Here is a 21,583-nt window from a genome sequence, read left to right as displayed (position 1 = left end):
GGTGGGGGTCCCAGGATGTCCCTGGGTGTTCCGTAGGGTCCCAGGGGGAGGGTCCCAGGGGTGTGTGTCCCCGGGGGGTGCTCCTGGGTGGGGATCCCTGGGGGTCCTGGGAGAAGTGCCCCTGGGTGGGGGTCCTGGGGGGTGCCCCTGGGTGGGGGTCCCTGAGGGTCCCTGGGGTGTCCCTGTGGTGCCCACGGGGGGGTCCCTGGGGGTCCCGGGCGGGGTGTCCCTGGGTGGGGATCCCTGGGGAGGGGTGCCCCTGGGTGGGGGTCCCGGGGGGTCCCTGGGGTGTCACTGTGGTACCCGCGGGGGGATCCTGGGTAGGTCCCTGGAGGTCTCGGGGTCGGGGGATCCCTGGGTGGGGATCCCTGGGGTGTCCCTGGGGGATGTCCCAGTGGGGGATCCCTGTGGGTCCCTGGGGTGTCCCTGGGGGGGCTCTCTGGGGGTCTCGGGGTCAGGAGGTCCCTGGGTGGTGTCCCTCGGTGGGGGTCCCTGAGGGTCCCTGGGGGTCCCTGAGGTGTCCCTGTGGTGCCTGCAGGCGAGTCCCTGGGGGTCCCTGGGTGGGAGTCCCTGGGGTGTCCCTATGGGGGGTCCCTGGGGGTCCTGGGGTTGGGGGGTCCCTGGGGGTCCTGGGGTCCTTGGGGGGTCCCTGGGGTGCCCGCGGGGGGTCCCAGGGGGGGCACTGACTTGATCTCCTTGTTGATGGCCTCGAGCTGTTCCTGCAGCATGAAGGCCAGCGTCTGCACGTCCGCCTGCCCGCCGGGGGACAGCAGCTCCGCACCCCCCGCGCCCCCCCGCTCCTCCTCGTCAGAGCCCTCGGGGGGGGCCTCCGCCGAGCCCCCGCGCTCCCACTCCCCGCCCTGCCAGCCAGTGCAGCAGGTGGGGGGCACGGGGGGGGATGGGACAAGGTACGGATGGGGATGAGGATGGGATGGGGATAGGATGGGGATGGGATGGGGATGAAGATGAAGATGGGATGGGGATGGGATGGGATGAGGATGGGAGGAGGATGAGGATGAGGATGGGATAAGGATGGGATGAGAATGAAGACAGGATGAAGATGAGGATGGGATGGGGATGAGGATGAAGATGAGTACGGGATGGGGATGGGATGGGATGAGGATGGAATGAAGATGAAGATGGGATGAGGATGAGGACGGGATGAAGATGAGGATGGGATGAGGATGGAATGATGGGATGATGAGGATGGGATGAAGATGAGGATGGGATGGGGTGAGGATGAAGATGAGGATGGGATGAGATGAGGATGAAGATGAGGATGGGATGAGATGAGGATGAAGATGAGGATGGGATGAGATGAGGATGGGATGGGATGAGGATGAAAATGAAGATGGGATGGGGTGAGGATGAGGATGGGATGGGAGGAGGATGAAGATGAAGATGGGATGGGGTGAGGATGAGGATGAGGATGAGGATGGGATGGGATGGAAGGAGGATGAAGATGAAGATGTGGATGGGATGGCGTGAGGATGAGGATTCGGATGGGGATAAGGAACAGGATGAGGTGGTAGAGCGGTGGGGATGAAGACAGGGATGGTTTGAGGAGGAGGATGGCAGGGACAGAACAGAGATGAAGTCAGAGCACGGCCTCAGCACGGACAGCCACAGGGGGCCCAGGGTGACAAAGTGCCCAGGGTGACAAAGTGATACCTGGACAGCACCCCCCAGCCCCCAGGGCCCCCCAGAGCACCCCCGGCAGCCTCCACCCTGCGGTCCCCTCAGACTCCCCGAAGCCCTCCCTGAGCCCCCCAGAGACCCCCCCCCCCCGAGGCCCCCAAATACCCCTGCTCCCCCCAAGCCCCCCCGAACCCCCCAGCTTCCACCCCAGCCCCCCAGCCCCCCCCAAAGCCCCCCAACTTCCACCCCAGCTCCCAAAATCCCCCCAAAGTCCAACTCCCTGGAGCCCTCCAGCCCCCAAAGTCCCCTCTCAGCCCCCCATCCCCTTCCCCAGCCCCCCAAGTCTCCCCCCAGCCCCCCCCCCCCCCCACCTTGGCAGCGTCCTCCTTGGGAGGTGCCCAGCGCCCCTTACGGGTCCTGCGGGGGGGGGCACCGGGGGCGTAGGGGTCCAGGGGAGCCCCCCCGACGGGGGTTTGGGGGTACCTCAGCTCCAGAGCACTGCCCGGCAGGGATCTGGGGGGCCGGGGGGGCACGGATGGGGGGGCATGTGTCCCCCCGGCCCCCCAGAGAGAGATCAGAGCAGGCTGGGGGCAATTGAGGGGTGCTGGGGTAAGGAGGGGGGTCCTCAGGGGGGTTGGGGTAGGTCCTTGAGTGATGAGAAAGTCTAGGGGGGGTCTGGAGTAATTGCAGGGGGGGCTGGGGGGGTCCTGGGGTAATGGGGGGGTCCCCCAGAGCAGTGGGGTGGAGTTAGAGGAGCCCCTTGGGCAGTAAGAAGGTTCCCATGGGGGTGGGGGGTGGGGGGGCATCGCAGGGGGGTCCAGGGGGTTCCGGGGGGGTTCTGGGGGGTCCCGGGGGGTACCTGGAGTAGGAGGAGACGGGGCGCCCCCGCAGCTGGTCAAGCTCCAGCTGCATCCGCTCCATCTCTGCCAGCAGCTGCTCCTGGGGGGGGGGGGGGGAGGAATTTCGGGGGGAAGGGTCAGTTCTGGGGACCCCCCGGCCCCTTCCGACACCCCCAGCCCCCGCCTCCCCAGACCTTGTTGAGCAGCAGCTCATCCTGCAGCTTCTTCATGTTGGCAATTTCTTCACTGAGCGAGTTCTGAGGGGGGTGGGGGGGTGTCTCAGATGACGGGGGACCCCCAGAACAATCAAGGGGCACCCCAAAGTCCCCCCAGACCCCCCACGTTCTCCTCCAGCTCCCCCATCCTGACTCCCCAGCCCCCCCTCGACCCCCCAGGATCATCCAAGAACCCCTCCAAGACACTCTAGGACTCCCCCAGACCCCCACCTTCTCCTCCAGGACCATCCAACACCCCCTCAGGACACCTCCACGACCCCTAAAGCCCCCCCAGCCCCCCCCCCAGGGCTCCCCTGGCCTTCCCAGCCCCCCCAAAGACCCCCTCAGGACCCCCCCAGACCTCCCAGGAATTCCAAGCCTCCCCCCCAGAACGCCGAGGACCCCCTCAGACCCCCCCAGGCCCCCCAGGGTTCCCAGAACCACCCAAGACCCCCTCAAGACCCCTCCAGGACCCCACCCAGATCACCCGGGACTTCCCACCACCCCCAACGACCCTCTCAGGAACCCCCCAGGCTCCCCCAGACCTCCCAGGATGCCTCCAGACTCCCAAGGACCCCATCAGGACCCCTAGGACAGCCCCAGGACCACCCAAGACCCCCTCAGGACCTCCCCTAGACCCCCTTGAACCTCCCAGGACCACCCAACACCCCACCCAGGACACCCCTAGACACCTCCAGGCCCCCCTAGGACCTCCCAGGACCACCCAAGACCCCCTCAGGACCCCCCAGGCCCCCCCAGACCCGCTTGGACCCTCTCAGGACCCCCACCTTCTCCTCCAGAGCCCCCATCCTCTCCTTGAGGTGGAGCTGGAGCCGCTCGTTGGACTCACAGAGCAGCCGGTCGACCGTCTCCGACAGCCGCTTGTTGTGCTCATCGTTCATCTTCTCCCGCTGGCGAGCCTTTGGGGGGGTCCCCAACATCGGGGGGGGCCCCACTGGCAACCCCCAACACCGGTGCCTTCCCCCACAGCCCTCCCTGTGGAGCACGACCCCCTTTCACCCCCCCACGAGCTCCCTCTGCACCCCAAAGCACCCCGTGCACCACCCCAATGACCCCTGCAAGAGCCCCCCATGAACCCCTCAAGCCCCCCTGCCTCCCAACGATCCCACACACACCCCAGCCCCCCCATGCAGCCCCCAACACCCTCATACACCCCTCAATGACCCCCCCAAACTCCAAAAGCACTCATGCAACTCCCAAACCCCACCATGACCCCCCCCAGCCACTCCATGCACCCCAGGACCCTCCCAAACCCCTCCCCACCTGCCACAGCCCCCAGTGACACTCCCTCAAGCCCCCCAGGATGCCCAAATCCCCCCAGTGACACTTGTCCAAGCCCCCCCAGGACTCCCAAATCCCCCATGCACCCTTCAAGCCCCCCCCATGCAGCCCCCCAAGACCCTCAGGACCCCAAGATCCCCAGTCCATGCACCCCCCTGAGCACTATCAGCAGCACCAGAACCCCCCCAAACCCCTCCCCACCTGCCAAGGCCCCCAGTGACACTCTCTCAAGCCCCCCATGACCCCCAAATCCCCCATGTACCCCTCAATCCCCCCTCCATGCAGCCCCCCGAGAGCCCAAGACCCCCCCCATGCACTACCCTGAGCACTATGAGCAGCCCCCCATCCCCCTCCCAAGTCCCAGGGACCTGCAGGGACCCCCAGATCCTGAGGGCACACCCCATTGCCAGAGGGCCCCCCCTGGGGTCCCCCAGTCGGGGGTCCCATCCCTCACCCGCTGCAGTTCCTGATTCTTCTCCTGCAGTTGGGCCTCCAGCTGCCGCAGGCGTTCCTCAAAGTTCCCGTGGCGCTCCTCGGCCTGGGGGGGGGGGGGGCACGGAGGACACAGGGGTGTGGGGATGGACAGGGGGACATGGGGACCAACGGGGACATGGAGATGGTTGGGGACATGGGGATGGACAAGAACACAGGGACCAGCAGGGACATGGGGATGGAAACCTCCTCTATACCTCCCAGGATGCCTCAAAACTCCCCAGTCCCACCCAGAACCCTCCAGGACCCCTCCAGCCCCCCCTCGAATCCTCCAGGCCCCCCCAAAACCCTCCAGGCCCCCCCCAGGCCCCTCCTGAACCCCCCAGCACCGCCCAGGTCCCCCCAGAACCCTCCAGGAACCCCCTGAACCCTCTAGGACCCCCCAGGTCCCTCCAGCCCCCCCAGAAAAGCTCCCCAGCCTCCCCTCAGCCCACCAGAAGCCTCCAGGCCCCCCCAGGCCCCCCTGAACCCTCCAGGACCCCACAGGTCCCTACAGGACCCCCACAGAAGCCTCCCAGGACCCCCCTGGTCCCCTCCAGGCCCCCTGTGGACCCCCCAGGTCCCCCAGAACCACCCAGAACCCTCCAGAACCTTCCCAGAACCCTCCAGGTCCCTCCAGACCCCCCCCCCAGAAGCCCTCTAGGCCCCCCCATGACCCCCAGCCCCCTCCAGGACCCCCAAGCCCTGCCCAGGCCCCCCCCGACTACCCCCAGGGCCCCCCAGAACCTTCCAGGACCTCCCAGGCCCTCCAGGTCCCTCCAGAAGCCCACCAGGAACCCCCCAGGCCCACCAGAACCCTCCAGGACCCCCTCAGAACCCTTCAAACCCCCCCAGGTCCCTCCAGGACTCCCCCAGAAGCCCCCCAGGACCCCTCCAGGCCCATCAGAACCACCCAGGACCCTCCCAGGCCCACCTGAACCCTCCAGAACCCTCCCCGGTCCCCTCCAGAACCCTCCAGGATCCTCCTAGAACCCTCCAGGACCCCCTCAGCTCCCCCACCTTGGTGAGGGCGGCCACCCTCTGCGCCAGCTGGGCTTCGATCTCGGGCAGGGTCTCGGCTTTCTGCAGCGTCTGCTGGAGCTTGGCCTTGGCGTCCTCCAGCCACTCCTGCAGCTGCCGGCCCTTCTCCTCACTCTGTGGGGTCAGGGGTGGCCATGGGGCAGGGGGCGCGGCTGGGGGGCCATGGGGTGGGGGGACCCAGCCGTGGGGTGGGAGTCATGGCCATGGGGTGGGGGGCACAGCTGTGGGGCAGCGGGCATGGCGGTGGGGCAGGGGGTGTTGCCATGATGGGTTTCGTAGGGTGAGGGTCCCAAGGTGATGGCCACAAGGTGGGTGTCCCAGAGAGGGGGGGGGGGCTGGGTAGGGTCACAGGGGGAGGTGTCCCAGTCTGGGGGCCCCAAGGTGGGGGGTCCAAGAGTAGGGGTCCCAGGGGAGTCCAGAGGGGTGTCCCAGGGGTGCCCCAGTGCAGGGTCCCGGGTTGGGGGTCCCAGGATGGGGTCCCGATGTCCCAGGGGTGCCCTAGGGCAGGGTCCTGGGTTGGGGGTCCCAGGGTGGGGTCACGAGGATGTCCTGGGGTGTCCCAGTGGTGCCCCAGTGTGGGGTCCCAGGGGTCCCGGCACCCCCCACCTGGCGGTAGAGCGAGTCCTTGCTGGCCAGCTCATTCTCCAGGCGGTCGTTGGCATCGTGCAGGGAGGTGGCCTCACGCTGCGCACTCAGGTAGCGCTTCTCCAGCGTGGTGATGCGCTCCTCCATGTCCTCCCGCTGCGCCAGCGCCTGCGCCGTGACCCGGCGGGGCAGGTGGGGTGGGGGGCCGGGATGGGTGGGGGCAGGGGTGGGATGGGGACAGGGATCAGGTGGGGACAAGGGTGTGATGGGGACAGGGGTGGGGACAGGGGCGGGATGGGGACAGGGGCGGGATGGGGACAGGGGTGGGATGGGGGCAGGGGTGGGACGGGGGCAGGGGTGGGATGGGGACAGGGGTGGGATGGGGACAGGGTCAGGGGATGGGATGGGGACAGGGACGGAATGGGGATGGGATGGGGACAGGGGTGGGATGGGGATGGGATGGGGACAGGGGTGGGATGGTGACAGGAGTGGGATTGGGACAGGGACGAGATGGGGACAGGATGGGGAAAGGGGTGGCATGGGGACAGGGGCCAGGTGGGGACAGGGACAGGGGTGGGATGGGGACAGGGATGGGGACATGGAGAGCACAGGGACCACGTGAGGACAGGGATGAGGACAGCCTAGGACGGTGTCTGGGCTGAGGGTGCTCGCAGTTTGGGGGTGCTCCCAGTTCAGGTATGGTCCCCAGTTCATGGCTCTGCTCCCTCCCAGTCTGGGCTGTTCCCCCCCAGTTCAGGGCTGCCTCCCTCCATTTCAGGGCTGCCCCTGCCCCATTTCAGGTCTGTTCCCCACAGTTTGGGTCTGACCCCACCATTTCAGAGCTGCATCCCCCCAGCATTTCAGGCCTGCTCCTGCCAGTTTGCATCTGCCCCCCCATTTCAGGCCTGTCCCCCCCAGTTTGGATCTGCCCTCCCATTTCAGGCCTGTCCCCCCCAGTTTGCATCTGCCCCCCCATTTCAGGCCTGTCCCCCCCAGTTTGGATCTGCCCTCCCATTTCAGGCCTGCCTCACCCCCAGTTGGGCTCTGCCCCCCTCATTTCAGGGCCCCCCCCCCGAGTTGGGCTCTGTCCCCCCCATTTCAGGGTTCCCCCCCCAGTCGGGCTCTGCACCACCCGCACCCCCCATATCAGGGTTTTCCCCCCACCAGTTTGGGTCTTCCCCTCCCAGTTTGGGCCTGTTCCCCCCAGTTGGGCTCTTCCCCCCCACCCCCCATTTCAGGCCTGCCCATCCCCCCATTCCGGCTGCCCCCACCCATTAGGGCAGCCCCCACCTCCTTGAGGTCGCGCTGCAGCTTGGCCCCGGCCTCCTGTGCCCGCGCCAGCTCCCGCTGCGCTGCCGCGGCCTGGTCCTGCAGCCGCCCCAGCTGGCGGCACAGGGTGGCCACCCGCTCCCGCTGAGCCGCCGCTGCCGCCCGCTGCCGGCCCAGCGCGGCCTCCAGCTCGGCCTCCCGCCGCCGGCCCTCGGGGGTGCCCTGTGGGACATGAACCCTGACCCCTGACCCCTGACCCCTCACCCAGCGCAGCCTCCAGCTCGGCCTCGCACCGCTGGCCCTCAGGGGTGCCCTGCAGGATGTGACCCCTGACCCCTGACCCCAACCCTTGACCCCTGGCCTAGAGCAGCCTCCAGCTCGGCCTCGCACCGCTGGCCCTCGGGGGTGCCCTATGTGAGGTGACCCCTGACCCTTGACCCCTGACCCCTCACCCAGCGCGGCCTCCAGCTCAGCCTCGCGCCGTTGGCCCTCAGGGGTGCCCTGCAGGATGTGACCCCTGACCCCAACCCTTGACCCCTGGCCTAGAGCAGCCTCCAGCTCGGCCTCGTGCCACCGGCCCTCAGGGGTGCCCTGTGTGAGGTGACCCCTGACCCTTGACCCCTGACCCCTCACCCAGCGTGGCCTCCAGCTTGGCCTCGCACCGCTGGCCCTCAGGGGTGCCCTGCAGGATGCGACCCCTGACCCCTGACCCTGACCCCTGACCCAGCGTGGCCTCCACAGCTCGGCCTCATGCTGCCAGCCCTCAGGGGTGCCCTGCGGGACTGACCCCTCACCCCTGGCCCCTGACCCCTGACCCCTCACCCAGTGCAGCCTCCATGTCGGCCTCGCACCGCTGGCCCTTGGGGGTACCCTGCAGGACGCAACCCCTGACCCCAACCTTTGACCCCTGACCCAACGCGGCCCACAGCCCTCCACCCATAGCCGTGCCCACAGGCCCTGAGCAGCTGGCCCACAGAGGGTGTGACCTCTCATCCCTGACCCCCAACCTCTGACCCCTGACCTGTGACCCCAGGGATCCCCAGTGCCTGGCAACCCCCCAGTGCTGTGGCCCCCCCTGTGACCCTCCCCCCGGTAACCCCGTGACCCCTCATACCGGTGTGTCCCCATCACTGGGTGCGTCCTCCAGCCCCGAGCGGCGTCGGGAGAGCTGCTCCCGCAGGGACAGCGCCTGGGAGGGGGTGTCACACGGGGGGACCCCCGCGGGGACCCCCCCACGAGGACCCCTGCTCATGGGGACACTGCCCATGGGACCCCCACTCATGGGGACACATCATGGGGACCCCTGTCCATGGGGGACCCCTGCCCATGGAGACACCATGTCTTGGGGACCCCTGCCTATGGGGACCCCCCCCACACTGGGGCACCTGTCCACAGGGACCCCCACCCATGGGGACACCATGTCATGGGGACCCCCCACCATGGGGACCCCTACCCATGGGGACACCACACATGGGGACACCACATCATGGGGACCCCCACCCATAAGGACCCCCACCCATGGAGACCCCCACCCATGGGGACACTACATCATAAGGAGCCCCACCCATGGGGACCACCACCAATGGGGACACCACATCATGGGGACCCCCACCATGACCCCCCTAACCCCCCCCAGCGTACCCCCCTCCCCACGGCGTCACCCACCTCCTGGTTGGAGACCTCCAGCTCCTCCTCGAGGACAGCCACCCGCTCAAGGGCCACCCGCAGCCGCTCCCGAACCTGAGGCGACAGGGCGGGGTCATCCTCCCCCCAACACCCTGGGGTGCCCCCAGGACCCCCCAAACCCACCACGATTGACCCAGGACCCCCCCCCGGGTCACCCCGGAGACCCCCTGGGGACCACCAGGTCCCACCAGATCACCCCAGAAACCCCCTGGGACCCTCCCAGGGACCACTAGGTCCACCAGGTCACCCCAGGAGCCACCTGGGGACCACCAGGTCCCTCATGGGACCACCAGGTTCCCCAGTGGGACCCCTGAGACCACCCAGAGACCACCAAGTCCCACCTGGGTGTCCCCAGAAGCCCCCTGAGCCCCCCTTGGACACCACCAGGACCCCACTGGAACCCCTCAGACCCTCCCAGGTCCCACCAAGTCACTCCAGAAGCCCCCTGAGACCCCTCTGGGGCCCACCAGACCCCCCATGGGTCACTCCAGAACCCCCAGAACCCTTGAAACACCCTCATATCCCACAGGGTCCCACCATGTCACCCCAGGAGTCACCTGGGACCCCCCCGAGACACCCCCCAAAGCCACCCATGCCGGTCCCAGCACCCACCTTCTCATCCAGGGCCTTGTGGTGCTCGAAGAGGGACTTGAGGGCTTTGAGGACCTCGACCTCGGAGGAGACCCCCGCGGGGGACTGTGCCTGGCGCTTGACCACTGTCATCCGCAGGGACCGCTCGTGGCGGGACACCAGGCACTCCAGATGCTCCAGCAGCAGCTGGGGGAGGACATGGGGACACGGGGACATGGGGACACCAGGCACTCCAGGTGCTCCAGCAGCAGCTGGAGGACACATGGGGACATGGGGACACCAGGCACTCCAGGTGCTCCAGCAGCAGCTGGGGGACACATGGGGACATGGGGACACCAGGCACTCCAGGTGCTCCAGCAGCAGCTGGGGGACACATGGGGACATGGGGACACGGGGACATGGGGACACCAGGCACTCCAGGTGCTCCAGCAGCAGCTGGGGGACACATGCGGACATGGGGACGTAGTGACACCAGGCACTCCAGGTGCTCCAGCAGCAGCTGGGGGACACATGCGGACATGGGGACACGGGGACACCAGGCACTCCAGGTGCTCCAGCAGCAGCTGGGGGACACACAGGGACATGGGGACACGAGGACATGGGGACGTGGTGGCCTCACCCGCGTGTTGTTGCGCTCAGCCTTGAGCTCGGCAATCTCCTCCTCCCGCTCTAGCAGCTGCTCCCGGCAGACGTTCAGCTCCTTCGTCAGCGCAGCGAACTCCTGGGGTCATGGGGGGGTCACGGGGTCACAGGGGGGACAGGGACACAGGGGTCACAGGGGGACATGGGGGGACATGGGTGGCACGGGGGGCATGGGGGCACATAGTGACTAGCCCATGGTGGCCACTAGCCATGCCCTCCCTCTAGCCCCGCCTCCTCCAGCAGCCACACCCTTCAATCAGCCCCACCCCCTCCACTTACTTCCACTCACCCCCACCCCTTAGGCCCCACCTCTCGGCAGCCACACCCCCTCCCCTTAACTCCACCTACCTCACCCCCAGCCCCCTTCAGGCCCTGCCTCAAGCCCCAACCCCCACCCCTTCCCCTTAACTCCACCCACCTCACCCCCTAGGCCCCCTCAGGCCCCCCAGCAGCCCCACCCCCCTGCAGACCCTCCCCATCAGGCCCCTCCCCCTTCAGGCCCCGCCCCTTCCCCTTAACTCCACCCACCCCAACTCCCAGCCCTGCCTCAGGCCCCCCTGCAGCCCCGCCCCCTAGCAGCCCCCCAGGCCCTGCCTCCCTCAGGTCCCACCCCAGCCCCACCCTTCCCCTTAACTCCACCCACCCCGACTCCCAGTCCCACCTCAGGCCCCCCTCAGCCCCAGCCCCACCCCCAGCCTGACTCCTTCCCCTTCACCCATCCCAACTTCCAGCCCCCCCTTTCTCCACCACACCCCGCCCCCTAGCCCCACCCCCATGCCCCACCTCCTCGGGCCCTGCTCTCCCATGCCTCGCCCCCACCCTGCCCCTTCTGCTTAGCTCCGCCCACTCCAACTCCCAGCTCCGCCTCAGACCCCCTCAGCCCCAGCCCCACAGGCCCCGCCCCACCCCATGAAGCCCTGCCCCCTGTAGCCCCACCCCAACCCCACCCCTTCCTCTTAACTCCACCCACCCCAACTCCCAGCCCCCCTTTCTCCAGCACACCCCGCCCCCTAGCCCCACCCCCATGCCCCACCTCCTCGGGCCCTTCTCCCCCATGCCCCGCCCCCACCCCACCCCTTCCCCTTAACTCCACCCACCCCGACTTCTAGCCCTGTCTCAGGCCCCTCCTGCAGCCCCGCCCCCTAGCAGCCCTCCAGGTCCCGCCTCCCTCAGGCCCCACCCCAGTCCCTCCCCTTTCACCTTAACTCCACCCACCCCAACTCCCAGCCCCCCCTTACCCCACCACACCCTGCCCCCAAACCCCCCTCCAGCCCCACCCCTTCCCCTTAACTCCACCCACCCCGACTCCCAGCCCCATCTCAGGCCCCCCGCAGCCCCACCCCATGAGGCCCCGCCCCATGAGGCCCCAGCCCCGCCCCTTCCCCTTAACTCCACCTACCCCACTCCCAGCCCTGCCTCAGGCCACCCGCAGTCCCACCCCTGCAGCCCCCCCTCAGCCCCACCCCCCACAGCCCCGCCCCCAGGCCCCGTCCCCCCCTAGGCCCCGCCCACCTGGGGCAGGGCGCTGGCCAGCTGGCGCTGCAACAGGTCCTTCTCGTGTGCCAGGTCCCGCAGGCGCAGCTGGGCGGCCGCCAGCCCCTCCTGGCTGTCCCGCAGCGTCTCCAGCAGCCGCTCCCGCTCCCGCAGCATCTGCACCATCAGCTGCTCCAGCCCCGGCTCCTCGGGGCAGCCCGAGCCCCGGCGGGCGTCCTCGCTGATGGTGGGCAGCACCTCGCACATCATCCTGCCTGCGGGGGGCACAGCACCAACAGCACCCTGCCTGCACCCTGCCTGCACCCTGCCCACAGCATCCCACCCACAGCACCCTGCCTGTGTCCTCGCTGATGGTGGGCAGCACCTCGCACATCATCCTGCCTGCGAGGGCACAGCACCAACAGGACCCTGCCTGCACCCACTGCACCCACAGCACCCTGCTTGCACCCTGCCTGCACCCTGCCTGCACCCTGCCCACAGCATCCCACCTGCATCCTCGCTGATGGTGGGCAGCACCTCACACATCATCCTGCCTGCGGGGGCACAGCGCCGACAGCACCAACAGCACCCACACAGCACCCACTGCACCCTGCCTGCACCCTGCCTGTACCCACTGCACCCTGCCTGCACCCTGCCCACAGCATCCTACACAGCATCCCACCCACAGCACCCTGCCTGTGTCCTCGCTGATGGTGGGCAGCACCTCACACATCATCCTGCCTGCATGGACACAGCACCGCACAGCACCCTGCCTGCATCCTGCCTGCACCCACTGCACCTACAGCACCCTGCCTGCACCCACTGCACCCACAGCACCCTGCCTGCACCCTGCCTGCGTCCTCAATGGTGGGCAGCACCTCGCACATCATCCTGCCTGTGCCCTGCCTGCAGGGGAACACAGCCAGCACCTTCACAGCACCCCGCACAGCGCCCTGCCTGCAACGGGGCACAGGCAGCACCTCGCACATCATCCTGCCTGCAGGGGGGAGCGGGCAGCACCCCGCACAGCACCCTGCCTGCAGCCCCTGCACCTCCTGTATCACCCTGCCCACACGCTGCCTGCACCCTGCCCACATGCTGCACGCTCCAGGGGACAGGCACCATCTTCCACATCCATCATCCTGCCTGCGACACGGCAGGGGCAGCACCTCACACAGCGCCCTGCCTGCTCCCTGCCTGCACCCTGCCTGCACCTCCTGTAACCCCTGCCTGCACCCTGCCTGCAACCTACCTGCACCTTCTGTATCCCCCCGCCTGCACCTCCTGTACCCCCCTGCCTGCGCCTTCTGTATCCCCCTGCCTGCACCTCCTATAGCCCCCTGCCCATACCGTGCCTGCACCTGCTACATCCCCCTGCCCGTGCCCTGCCTGCACCTCCTATAGCCCCCTGCCCACACCCTGCCTGCAGCAGGGAACCCCCCCTTGCCCCCCTGCAGCCCCCCCCCCATGTGGAAGCCCCCCACCCAGGGAGGAAGTGGGGGAGGGGGAGCCACCCACGTGCAACACACGGCCCTCATGCGACACACAAGCATGTGCGGGCCCAGGGGCCTGGCGGGGCTGGGGGGGTGGGGGGGAAGCAGTGGCAGGGCAGTGAGGCCTGAGGGGGCAATGGGGGGGGGTCCCCAGGGTGGGGGATTGGGTGGCAGCTGGCTTGGGGGTGCAAAGTGGGGATGTTCAAGGAGGGGGTTTGCAAAGGGGGGGCAATAGGGTCTGGGGGTACAAGGGGGAGGATGCAAAGGGGGGGTGGGCAATTGGGGGAGCAAAGGGGGGGGTGAAGGGGGTAAGGGGGTTGCCGGGGGAGGTGCAATGGGGGGTGCAATGACAGGGTTGTGTGGGGGTGCAATGGGGGGGGCAGAGGGGCCTGGGGGTGCAATGCGGGGTGCAATGACGGGGTAGCATGTGGGTGCAGCTGGGGGGGCAGAGGGGCCTGGGGGGTGCAATGGGGGGGCAACATGGGGTGCAGTGGGGGGGTGCAGAGAGGGGAAAGGGGGTGCAACAGGGGGTGCACTGGGGCCTGGGAATTGCCAGTGGAGGGGGTGCAGTGGGAGTGGGATGGGGGTGCAATGGGGCCTGGGTGGGGGGGTTGCCAATAACGGGGTGCAGTGGGGGTTGGGTGGGGGTGCAATGGGGCCTGAGGGATGCAATGGGGGGTGCAGTGGGAATGCAGTTGGGGGATAGAATGGGGGTGTGTGCCTGGTGCAATAGGGGAGCAATGGCGCCTGGGAATTGCAATGGGGGGGTGCAGTGGGGGTGCAATAGGGCCTAGGGGGTGTGGAATGGGGGAGGGGTGCAATGGGGGGTGCAATGACGGGGTAGTGCGGGGGTGCAATGGAGGGGGCAGAGGGGCCTGGGGCATGCAATAGGGGGGTGCAGTGGGGGTGCAATAGGGCCTGGGGGGTCAATGGGAGGGTGCAGTGGGGGTGGAATGGGGGAGAGGTGCAATGGGGATGTAATGATGGGGTAGTAGGGGGGTGCAATGGAGGGGGCAGAGGGGCCTGGGGGATGCAGTGGGGGTGCAATAGGGCCTGGGGGGTCAAAGGGGGGTGCAGTGGGGGGGGTGCAGTGGGGGTGCACTGGAGGATGCAGTGGGGGTGGGATGGAGGTGAAGTGCGGGGGTGGGATGGAGGGCCTGGAAGTGCAGTGGAGGTGGGATGGGGGGGCTAGTGGGTGCAAGCGGGGTGGGATGGGGGGGGGTGCAAGGGGGGTGGGGGTCCGGGGATGCGGGGGAGGGGGTTGGGATGGGGGGGTCGGGGGTGGTCCGGTGGGGCTCAGCCCCGACTCCTACCTGGGCTGCGAGCAGCGCTGCGGCAGCTCCGGCTGAGGGAGGCGGCCCTGCGGGGAGGGGGCCCCGGGGGGTCGCTGCCCGCCGCCCCCGCACCCGTTCAGGCCCCCGTGGCGCCCCGGGCCCGCCCGAGCCCCGCGGCCGCCGCCCGCGCCCCCCCCCCCCGGCACCGAACCCCCCCCCCGCCCGACCCCGCAAACGTTGCGCGGGCCCTTTAAGAACGGCGCTGACGGACGGGGGAGCCGACCAATGAGAGCGCGCCCTGAGGTCCGGCGGCGCCCAGGCCCCGCCCCCGCGCAGGGTGGGAGGGGGGGAGCGAGGTGGGGGGAAGCGGCCGCGCGAGCGGCCAATGGGAGGCGGCGGGGGGCGGGGCCGGCGTTGGGGTGATGTCATCGGGGGGGGGCGGGGGCGGCCGCGCACGCGCGTTGCCATGGTGATGGACCACCCCATCATGCGTGTTGCCATGCATATGAACACCACCAGCCCCCGTCGCCATGGGGATGGACCACCCCATCCACGCTTGTTGCCATGGATACGCCCGTCGCTATGGGATGGCCCACCCCATCCACGCATGTTGCCATGGAGACACACACCCCCCCCCCCGTCGCTATGGGATGGACCACCCCATCTACACATGTTGCCGTGGAGACGCTCCGCCCACGTCGCCATGGGGATGGACCGCCCCATCCACGCACGTTGCCATGGAGATGAACACCCCATGTGTGTTGCCACGGAGATGGACCGTGTCCCTCACCCGTTGGCATGGGACTGTCCAGCCCACGACAGCCACACCCCGCATCACCATGGTGACAGCCCCGCCTCCCCCCCAGCCCCCCCCCCAGCCCCCCCCACACACACCCCGCTTACGCACATGCCCCCACCAACATGTGCTCCCATCCTGCATCCCACACACGTCAGCATAGTTATGGCCCCACATCCCTCCCCCCCCCCCAAAAGGGGACCCCAACACCAGGCCCCTACCCCCAGTCATGGAGCTGGGGGGGTCACGTGACACATGCATGACACACGCATGACACACGCGTTGGTCACGCCAAGCTTTAAATAGGAGCCAATAAATACTGTACAGGGGGGGCTACGCCCCATAAATAATCCAAATATACAGAGGAGGGGTCCCGGGGAGGGCTGGGGGGTCCGGGGGGGTCCAGGGGGGGCTCTACCCCCGCGATTCCAGCGACCTGTGGGGCAAAATGCGGGGGGGGGGGTGTCAGTGCAGGGGGGGGGCAGGTTGGGGGGGGGCTGGGCTGGTTTTGGGGTGCAGGATTTTGGGGGGCTGCGGGTTTGGGGGGGCTGCAGGTTTTTGAGGGATGTGGGTTTGGGGGTGCAGGATTTTGGGGTGCAGGGGTTTTGGGGGGCTGCGGGTATTGGGGCACAGGGGTTCTGAGGCAAAGGGGTTTTGGGGGGCTGCAGGTTTTGAGGCATAGGGGATTTGGGGGTCTGGGATTTTGGGCGACTGTGGGGTTTGGGGCACAGGGGTTTTTGGGGTGCAGGGGTTTGGAGGCACAGGGGTTTTGGGGGGCTGTTTTTTGGGGGCTGTGGGTTTTGGGGTGCAGGGGTTTCGAGGTGTGTGTTTTGGGGTGCAGGAATTTTGGGATGCAAGAGTTTTGGGGTGCACAAGTTTTGGGGCACAGGGATTTTGGGGCACAGGATTTTCTGGGCACAGGGGTTTCATAGGCTGTGGGTTTTGGGGCGCAGGGTTTCAGGGCGCAGGGATTTTTGGGGCACACGGTTTCAGGGTGCACGGTTTCGGGGTGCACGGGTTTCAGGGGCTGTGGGTTTCAGGGCACGGGGGTTTTGAGGCGCAAGGTTTTAGGGGTGCAGGGGTTTCAGGACGCAGGGTTTTTGGGGCGCAGTGGGTTTCGAGACATGGGGGGTTGGAGTGCAGGGGTTTTGGGGCGCAGGGTTTTGGGGCACACGGTTTTGGGGCGCACGGTTTCAGGGTGCAGGGTTTTTGGGGTGCAGGGGTTTCAGGGGCTGTGGGTTTTGTGGTGCAGGGGGGTTGATGTGTGGGGTTTCGGGGCGCAGGGGTTTTTGGGGTGCAGGGGTTTGGGGGGGCTCTGTGTTTCGGGGTGCAGGGGTTTTGGGGTGCAGGGGTTTTTAGGGCACAGAGGGTTTCAGGGCACAGGGGTTTTGGGGGGTGCAGGATTTTTGGGGTGCGGGGTTTCGGGGCGCAGGGATTTTGGGGGTGCAGGGTTTCGGGGTGCAGGGATTTTGGGGGTGTAGAGTTTTTGGGGTGCGGGGTTTCGGGGCGCAGGGATTTTGGGGGTGTAGATTTTTTGGGGTGCGGGGTTTCGGGGCGCAGGGATTTTGGGGGTGTAGATTTTTTGGGGTGCGGGGTTTCAGGGCGCAGGGATTTTGGGGGTGTAGATTTTTTGGGGTGCGGGGTTTCAGGGCGCAGGGATTTTGGGGGTGTAGAGTTTTTGGGGTGCGGGGTTTCGGGGCGCAGGGATTTTGGGGGTGTAGAGTTTTTGGGGTGCGGGGTTTCGGGGCGCAGGGATTTTGGGGGTGTAGAGTTTTTGGGGTGCGGGGTTTCAGGGCGCAGGGATTTTGGGGGTGTAGAGTTTTTGGGGTGCGGGGTTTCGGGGCGCAGGGATTTTGGGGGTGTAGATTTTTTGGGGTGCGGGGTTTCGGGGCGCAGGGATTTTGGGGGTGTAGAGTTTTTGGGGTGCGGGGTTTCGGGGCGCAGGGATTTTGGGGGTGTAGAGTTTTTGGGGTGCGGGGTTTCGGGGCGCAGGGATTTTGGGGGTGTAGATTTTTTGGGGTGCGGGGTTTCGGGGCGCAGGGATTTTGGGGGTGTAGATTTTTTGGGGTGCGGGGTTTCGGGGCGCAGGGATTTTGGGGGTGTAGAGTTTTTGGGGTGCGGGGTTTCAGGGCGCAGGGATTTTGGGGGTGTAGAGTTTTTGGGGTGCGGGGTTTCGGGGCGCAGGGATTTTGGGGGTGTAGATTTTTTGGGGTGCGGGGTTTCGGGGTGCTCACGAGTAGCTGTTGTGCTGGCGGCGCCGCGCTGTGCGCAGCTTCTCGAACCGCGCCTCCATCTCCTCCAGCACGCGCGGCGTGTAGCGCACCACCAGCTTCACCGAGCCCTGCGCCGCCTTCAGCAGCTCCACCGCCCGCTCGTGCTGCTCCCCCTCCACGCTCTGGCACCCCGTCAGCACCCCAAAACCGCCACCAGCCCCCCGAGACACCCGCCCCCCCAGACCCCCCGCCACCCCGCCGCTGCAGCCCCCTCCTGCCCGACGCCCTGCCGCAACCCCCAAATGTGGGCTGGACCCCTCAATATGTGGGCTGGACTCCCCCAAAAATGAGGTGGACCCCCCCAAAAAAAATGGGGTGCGCCCCAAAAATTCCAGCCCAGGATCCCACGCAGACCCCAGACCCCCTCTGCTGCACCCCCAAGGACCCCAAAAACCTGGACTGAACCCCAAAAGCCCCCTGCTGAACCCCCAAACCTGCACTGCACCCCAAAAATATGCTGGACCCCCCCAACCCCCCTGTAGCCCCCCAATCCTCCCAGCCCCCTATAATCCACCATAGCCCCCCAAAACCCCCTTCAAACCCCCTGTAGCCCCCCCAAATCCCTCCCAGATCCCCCATAGTCCTCCCAAACCCCCTCTAAGACCCCTGTAGCCCCCCCAACCACTCCCAGACCCCCCTTAAGACGCCCAAAACCCCCTCCAGCGCCCCACAGCCCCCCCAACCACTCCCAGACACACCATAAGACCCCCAAAACTGCCTCCAGCCCTCCCTAAGACACCCCAAACCCCCAGCCCCCCATAAGACCCCCCAAAACCCTCTCCAGCCCCCCATACACTCACATAAGACACCACCAACCCCCCCTTCAGCCCCCATAAGACCCCCAAACCTCCCATAGCCCCCCAAACCCCTCCCAGACCCCCCATAAGACCCCCAAAACCCCCTCGAGCCACGCTGTAGCCCCCCCAAACCCCTCCAAACCCCCCATAGCCTTCCCATAACCCCCCAAAACCCCCTGTAGCCCCTCCCAAACCCCCCCATAACCCCCCAAACCCCTCCCAGACCCCCGTAAGACACCTCAAAATCCCCTCCAGCCACCTTGTAGCCCCCAAACGCCCCCCCAAAGCCCCTGTAGCCCCCCATAACTCCCTGTAGCGCCTCCCAACCCCCCTGTAGCCCCCTCAAACCCCCCCCTAACCCCCTGTAGCCTCCCTATAATCCCTCTGTAGCCCCCCCAAACCCCCAGTAGCCTCCCCATAACCCCCCAAACCCCCCTGTAGCTCCTCCCAAGCCCCCCATAGCCTCCCCAAACCCTCCTGTAGCCCCCCCAAAGCCCCCTGTAGCCCCCCATAACTCCCTGTACCCCCCCCATAGCCCCCTATAACCCCCCCCAGCGCCCCCCCAAGACTCACCACGCCGTTGACGCTGAGGAGCTGGTCCCCCCGCTTGAGCCCACCGTGGCGGTCAGCGACCCCCCCCGGGATCACGCGGGAGATGTAGATGGGGGAGTTCTGCTCCTTGCCCCCCATGATGTTGAAGCCCAGCCCCTCCTCTGTCTTGGGGAGCTCCACCACCCGTGGGTGCGCGTGGCCCTCGCTGGCCGCAAAGGCGGCCACCGTCGCCTGGGGGGTGACAGCGGGGGGGCCATGTGGGGGGGGGAGGGGGTGTGGGGACGTGGTGGGGGCACAGGGGGCGTGGGAAAAGGTGGGGGGATGGGGACACAGGGCGGGATGGGGACACAGGGGAACTGGGGGGCACAGGGGGACAAGGGGGGACATGGGGATGCGGGGACATGGAGGCACATGGGGGAGATGGGGTCATGGGGACACAGGGGGACATGGGGGACACAGGGGGGACATGAAGGCACATGGCGGTATGGGGACACATAGGGACATGGGGGGACATGGGGACAGAGCGGGGTATGGGGGGACATGGGGGGAGATGGGGACACGCAGGATGCAGGGACATGGTGGTCACAGGGGGGACATGGGGGCATATGAGGTCACGGGGACATATGGGAGGCATGGAGGGACATGAGGGGCATGGCAGGCACCGGGAGACACAGGGACATGGGGACACACGGGGGATACTGGAGCATATGAGGACATGGGGGGACATCGAGGTGATGTGGTAGACACAGGGGGATCAGGGGGGACATATGGGGGGGACATGGAGGGGGACACGGGGAGACGTAGGGGACACAGAGACAGCATGGGGACATGGGTGACATCGACCCCTGGGGTCACACAAGGACACAGTGGGGAGGGACAGGGGACAGAGGGGCAGCAGCCGGGACCTGGGCGGGGCGGGGCCACCTGGGGACAGCAGACGGGCACCGTGGGGGGGGGCCAGACAGCCACAGGGAGGGGGGACGCAGACACAAGGAGGGGACAGATGGACACGGGGTGGGGGGTGACACCGCAGGCGAGAGACTGGGACAGCCCGGGGAGGGGGGGGCAGCTGCAGGGAGTATTGGGGTCCCTGGGGGGGGACTGAAGGTCCAGGGGGGGTTACTGAGGGTCCTCGGGCCATGTGTTGGGGTCCTGAAGGGGGTTTTGGAGTCCCTGGGGGGTTATTGGGGGTCCTCAGGGGGGTTACTGGGCTGCCTGGGGGGCTACTGGGGTCTCTGGGGGGGCTACTGGGGGTCCCCAGGGCAGGTATTGGGGTGTCTGAGTGATTACTGGGGTACCCACAGGGGTCCTGGGGCGGGGTTATTGGGGTCCCCGGGGGGGTACTGGGGATCCCTGGGGGTGGTCCCAAAAGATCTGGGGGACCCGGGTGGGTTTAGGGGGGAGTCCCAGGGAATTTGGGGGTGCTGGGAGGATTTGGGGGGGATTCCAGGAGGTTTTTTTTTTGGGGGGAAGGGGGTTTGGGGGTCTCAGGGGGAAGTAGAGGGGTCTTGGGAGTGCTGGGAGGGGTCTGAAGGGGGTTGGGGGTGCAGAGGGGGTCCGGGGGGGGGTGGGGTACCTTGGCGGTGGCGTGGGCACGGATCTCAGGGCTCCCGGCAATGTCCAGGGTGTCGTAGAGCTGCTCGTAAACCTGGGGGGGGATGGGGGGGGGACCCCCAGTTTGTGGGGGGACGTGGGCATGAGGGGGCAGCCCCTCACCCCCCAAAGGGGCTGCTGGTGAGGACTGGGGGGGGAGGGGCCTCAGGGGGGTCCCAGCGGATTACTGGGGGGTCCTGGGGGGGATATTGGGGGCGTTGTGGAGGGACTTTGGGGGTCCTGGTGCGATACTGGGGGTCCTGGGGGATGTTGGGGTCCTGGGGAGGATGTGGGAGGGTAGGGGGATATGGGGGGCCCTGAGGGAATGTTGGGGGGATACTGGGGTGCCCTGGGGGGATGCTGGGGTCCTGGGGAGGACGTGGGTGTCCTGGGGGGGGGAGGGGGTGTCCCAAGCCCCCCAACCCTCACCTCACGGACCTGGGGGGGGATGTGGGTGGTCCCAGGGGGGTGGGGGGGTCCTGGGGGGGTGGGGATGTGGGGGGTCCCGCCCCTCTCACCTCGCGGATGGCGGAGCAGAACTTGCTCTGCAGGACCCTCTGCAGCGCCTGCAGCTTCTGGGGGGGCAGCTCCCCACTGCGCTGCAGCCGCTCCAGCAGCTCCACCGCCCGCGCCACGTCTGCCCGGGGCAGGGGTCAAGGGTCAGGGGTCAAGGGCGGTCGGGGGAGGGGGCATCCCCCCTGCACCCCCCTCCCCATTGCACTGCCCCTTCCCATGGCACCCCCATATTGCACCCCCCCCCTGCAGAGTCCCCCAGCCCCTCCCCCACCCCCTGCGCCCCCCTCCCCCGTGCACGCGCCACCCCCACATCGCCCAGCCCCCGCCTCCCCCCACGTACCCCCTCTGCACCCCTCCCCCAGGCACAACCCCCCACACTCCCCAGTCACCCCCTTCCCCCCTCCCCCATCGCCCAGCCCCCCCTTTTTGCACCCCCCACGCCCCCCTCCCCCACTGCACACACACCCCTCTTTACACACCAGTGCAGCCCCTCCCCCACGCACAACCTCCCTCCCCCCGCAGCCCCTCCCCCCCCAG

At 67.7% G+C, this 21,583-nt stretch overlaps 2 protein-coding genes across 2 annotated transcripts in view; both read right to left on the bottom strand.

Annotated features, from left to right (window-relative positions):
* Positions 1-14,751, bottom strand: part of PPFIA3 (PTPRF interacting protein alpha 3) — a gene marked incomplete at its 3' end in the record, with an annotated part of 28,928 nt that extends 14,177 nt beyond the window's left edge. The window contains exons 1-15 of the mRNA XM_080411282.1: positions 14,559-14,751; positions 11,792-12,027; positions 10,257-10,358; positions 9,659-9,823; positions 9,026-9,100; positions 8,475-8,549; positions 7,382-7,582; positions 6,113-6,259; positions 5,486-5,620; positions 4,449-4,532; positions 3,481-3,612; positions 2,672-2,734; positions 2,498-2,577; positions 2,010-2,151; positions 688-860 (exon numbers count right to left, since the gene is read on the bottom strand). Coding sequence (XP_080267408.1) covers positions 688-860; positions 2,010-2,151; positions 2,498-2,577; positions 2,672-2,734; positions 3,481-3,612; positions 4,449-4,532; positions 5,486-5,620; positions 6,113-6,259; positions 7,382-7,582; positions 8,475-8,549; positions 9,026-9,100; positions 9,659-9,823; positions 10,257-10,358; positions 11,792-12,022 — 1,805 coding nt within the window. The remainder of the gene's footprint in view (positions 1-687; positions 861-2,009; positions 2,152-2,497; positions 2,578-2,671; positions 2,735-3,480; positions 3,613-4,448; positions 4,533-5,485; positions 5,621-6,112; positions 6,260-7,381; positions 7,583-8,474; positions 8,550-9,025; positions 9,101-9,658; positions 9,824-10,256; positions 10,359-11,791; positions 12,028-14,558) is intronic.
* An 846-nt stretch (positions 14,752-15,597) lies between these two features.
* Positions 15,598-21,183, bottom strand: LIN7B (lin-7 homolog B, crumbs cell polarity complex component; the record flags this gene model as incomplete). The annotated part of the gene is made up of 5 exons (XM_080411280.1): positions 15,598-15,751; positions 17,550-17,710; positions 18,959-19,168; positions 20,514-20,585; positions 21,049-21,183. Coding segments are annotated over 5 exons (600 nt in total), but the record flags the coding sequence as incomplete, so codon positions are not given.
* Positions 21,184-21,583: the final 400 nt, after the last annotated feature.

The sequence above is a fragment of the Falco punctatus genome, assembly GCF_963210335.1.
Source record: "Falco punctatus genome assembly, contig: scaffold_266, whole genome shotgun sequence".
Lineage (NCBI taxonomy): Eukaryota > Metazoa > Chordata > Aves > Falconiformes > Falconidae > Falco > Falco punctatus.
Note: the sequence above shows the minus strand (reverse complement) of the source record. Positions and strands in the feature narration are given on the sequence as shown.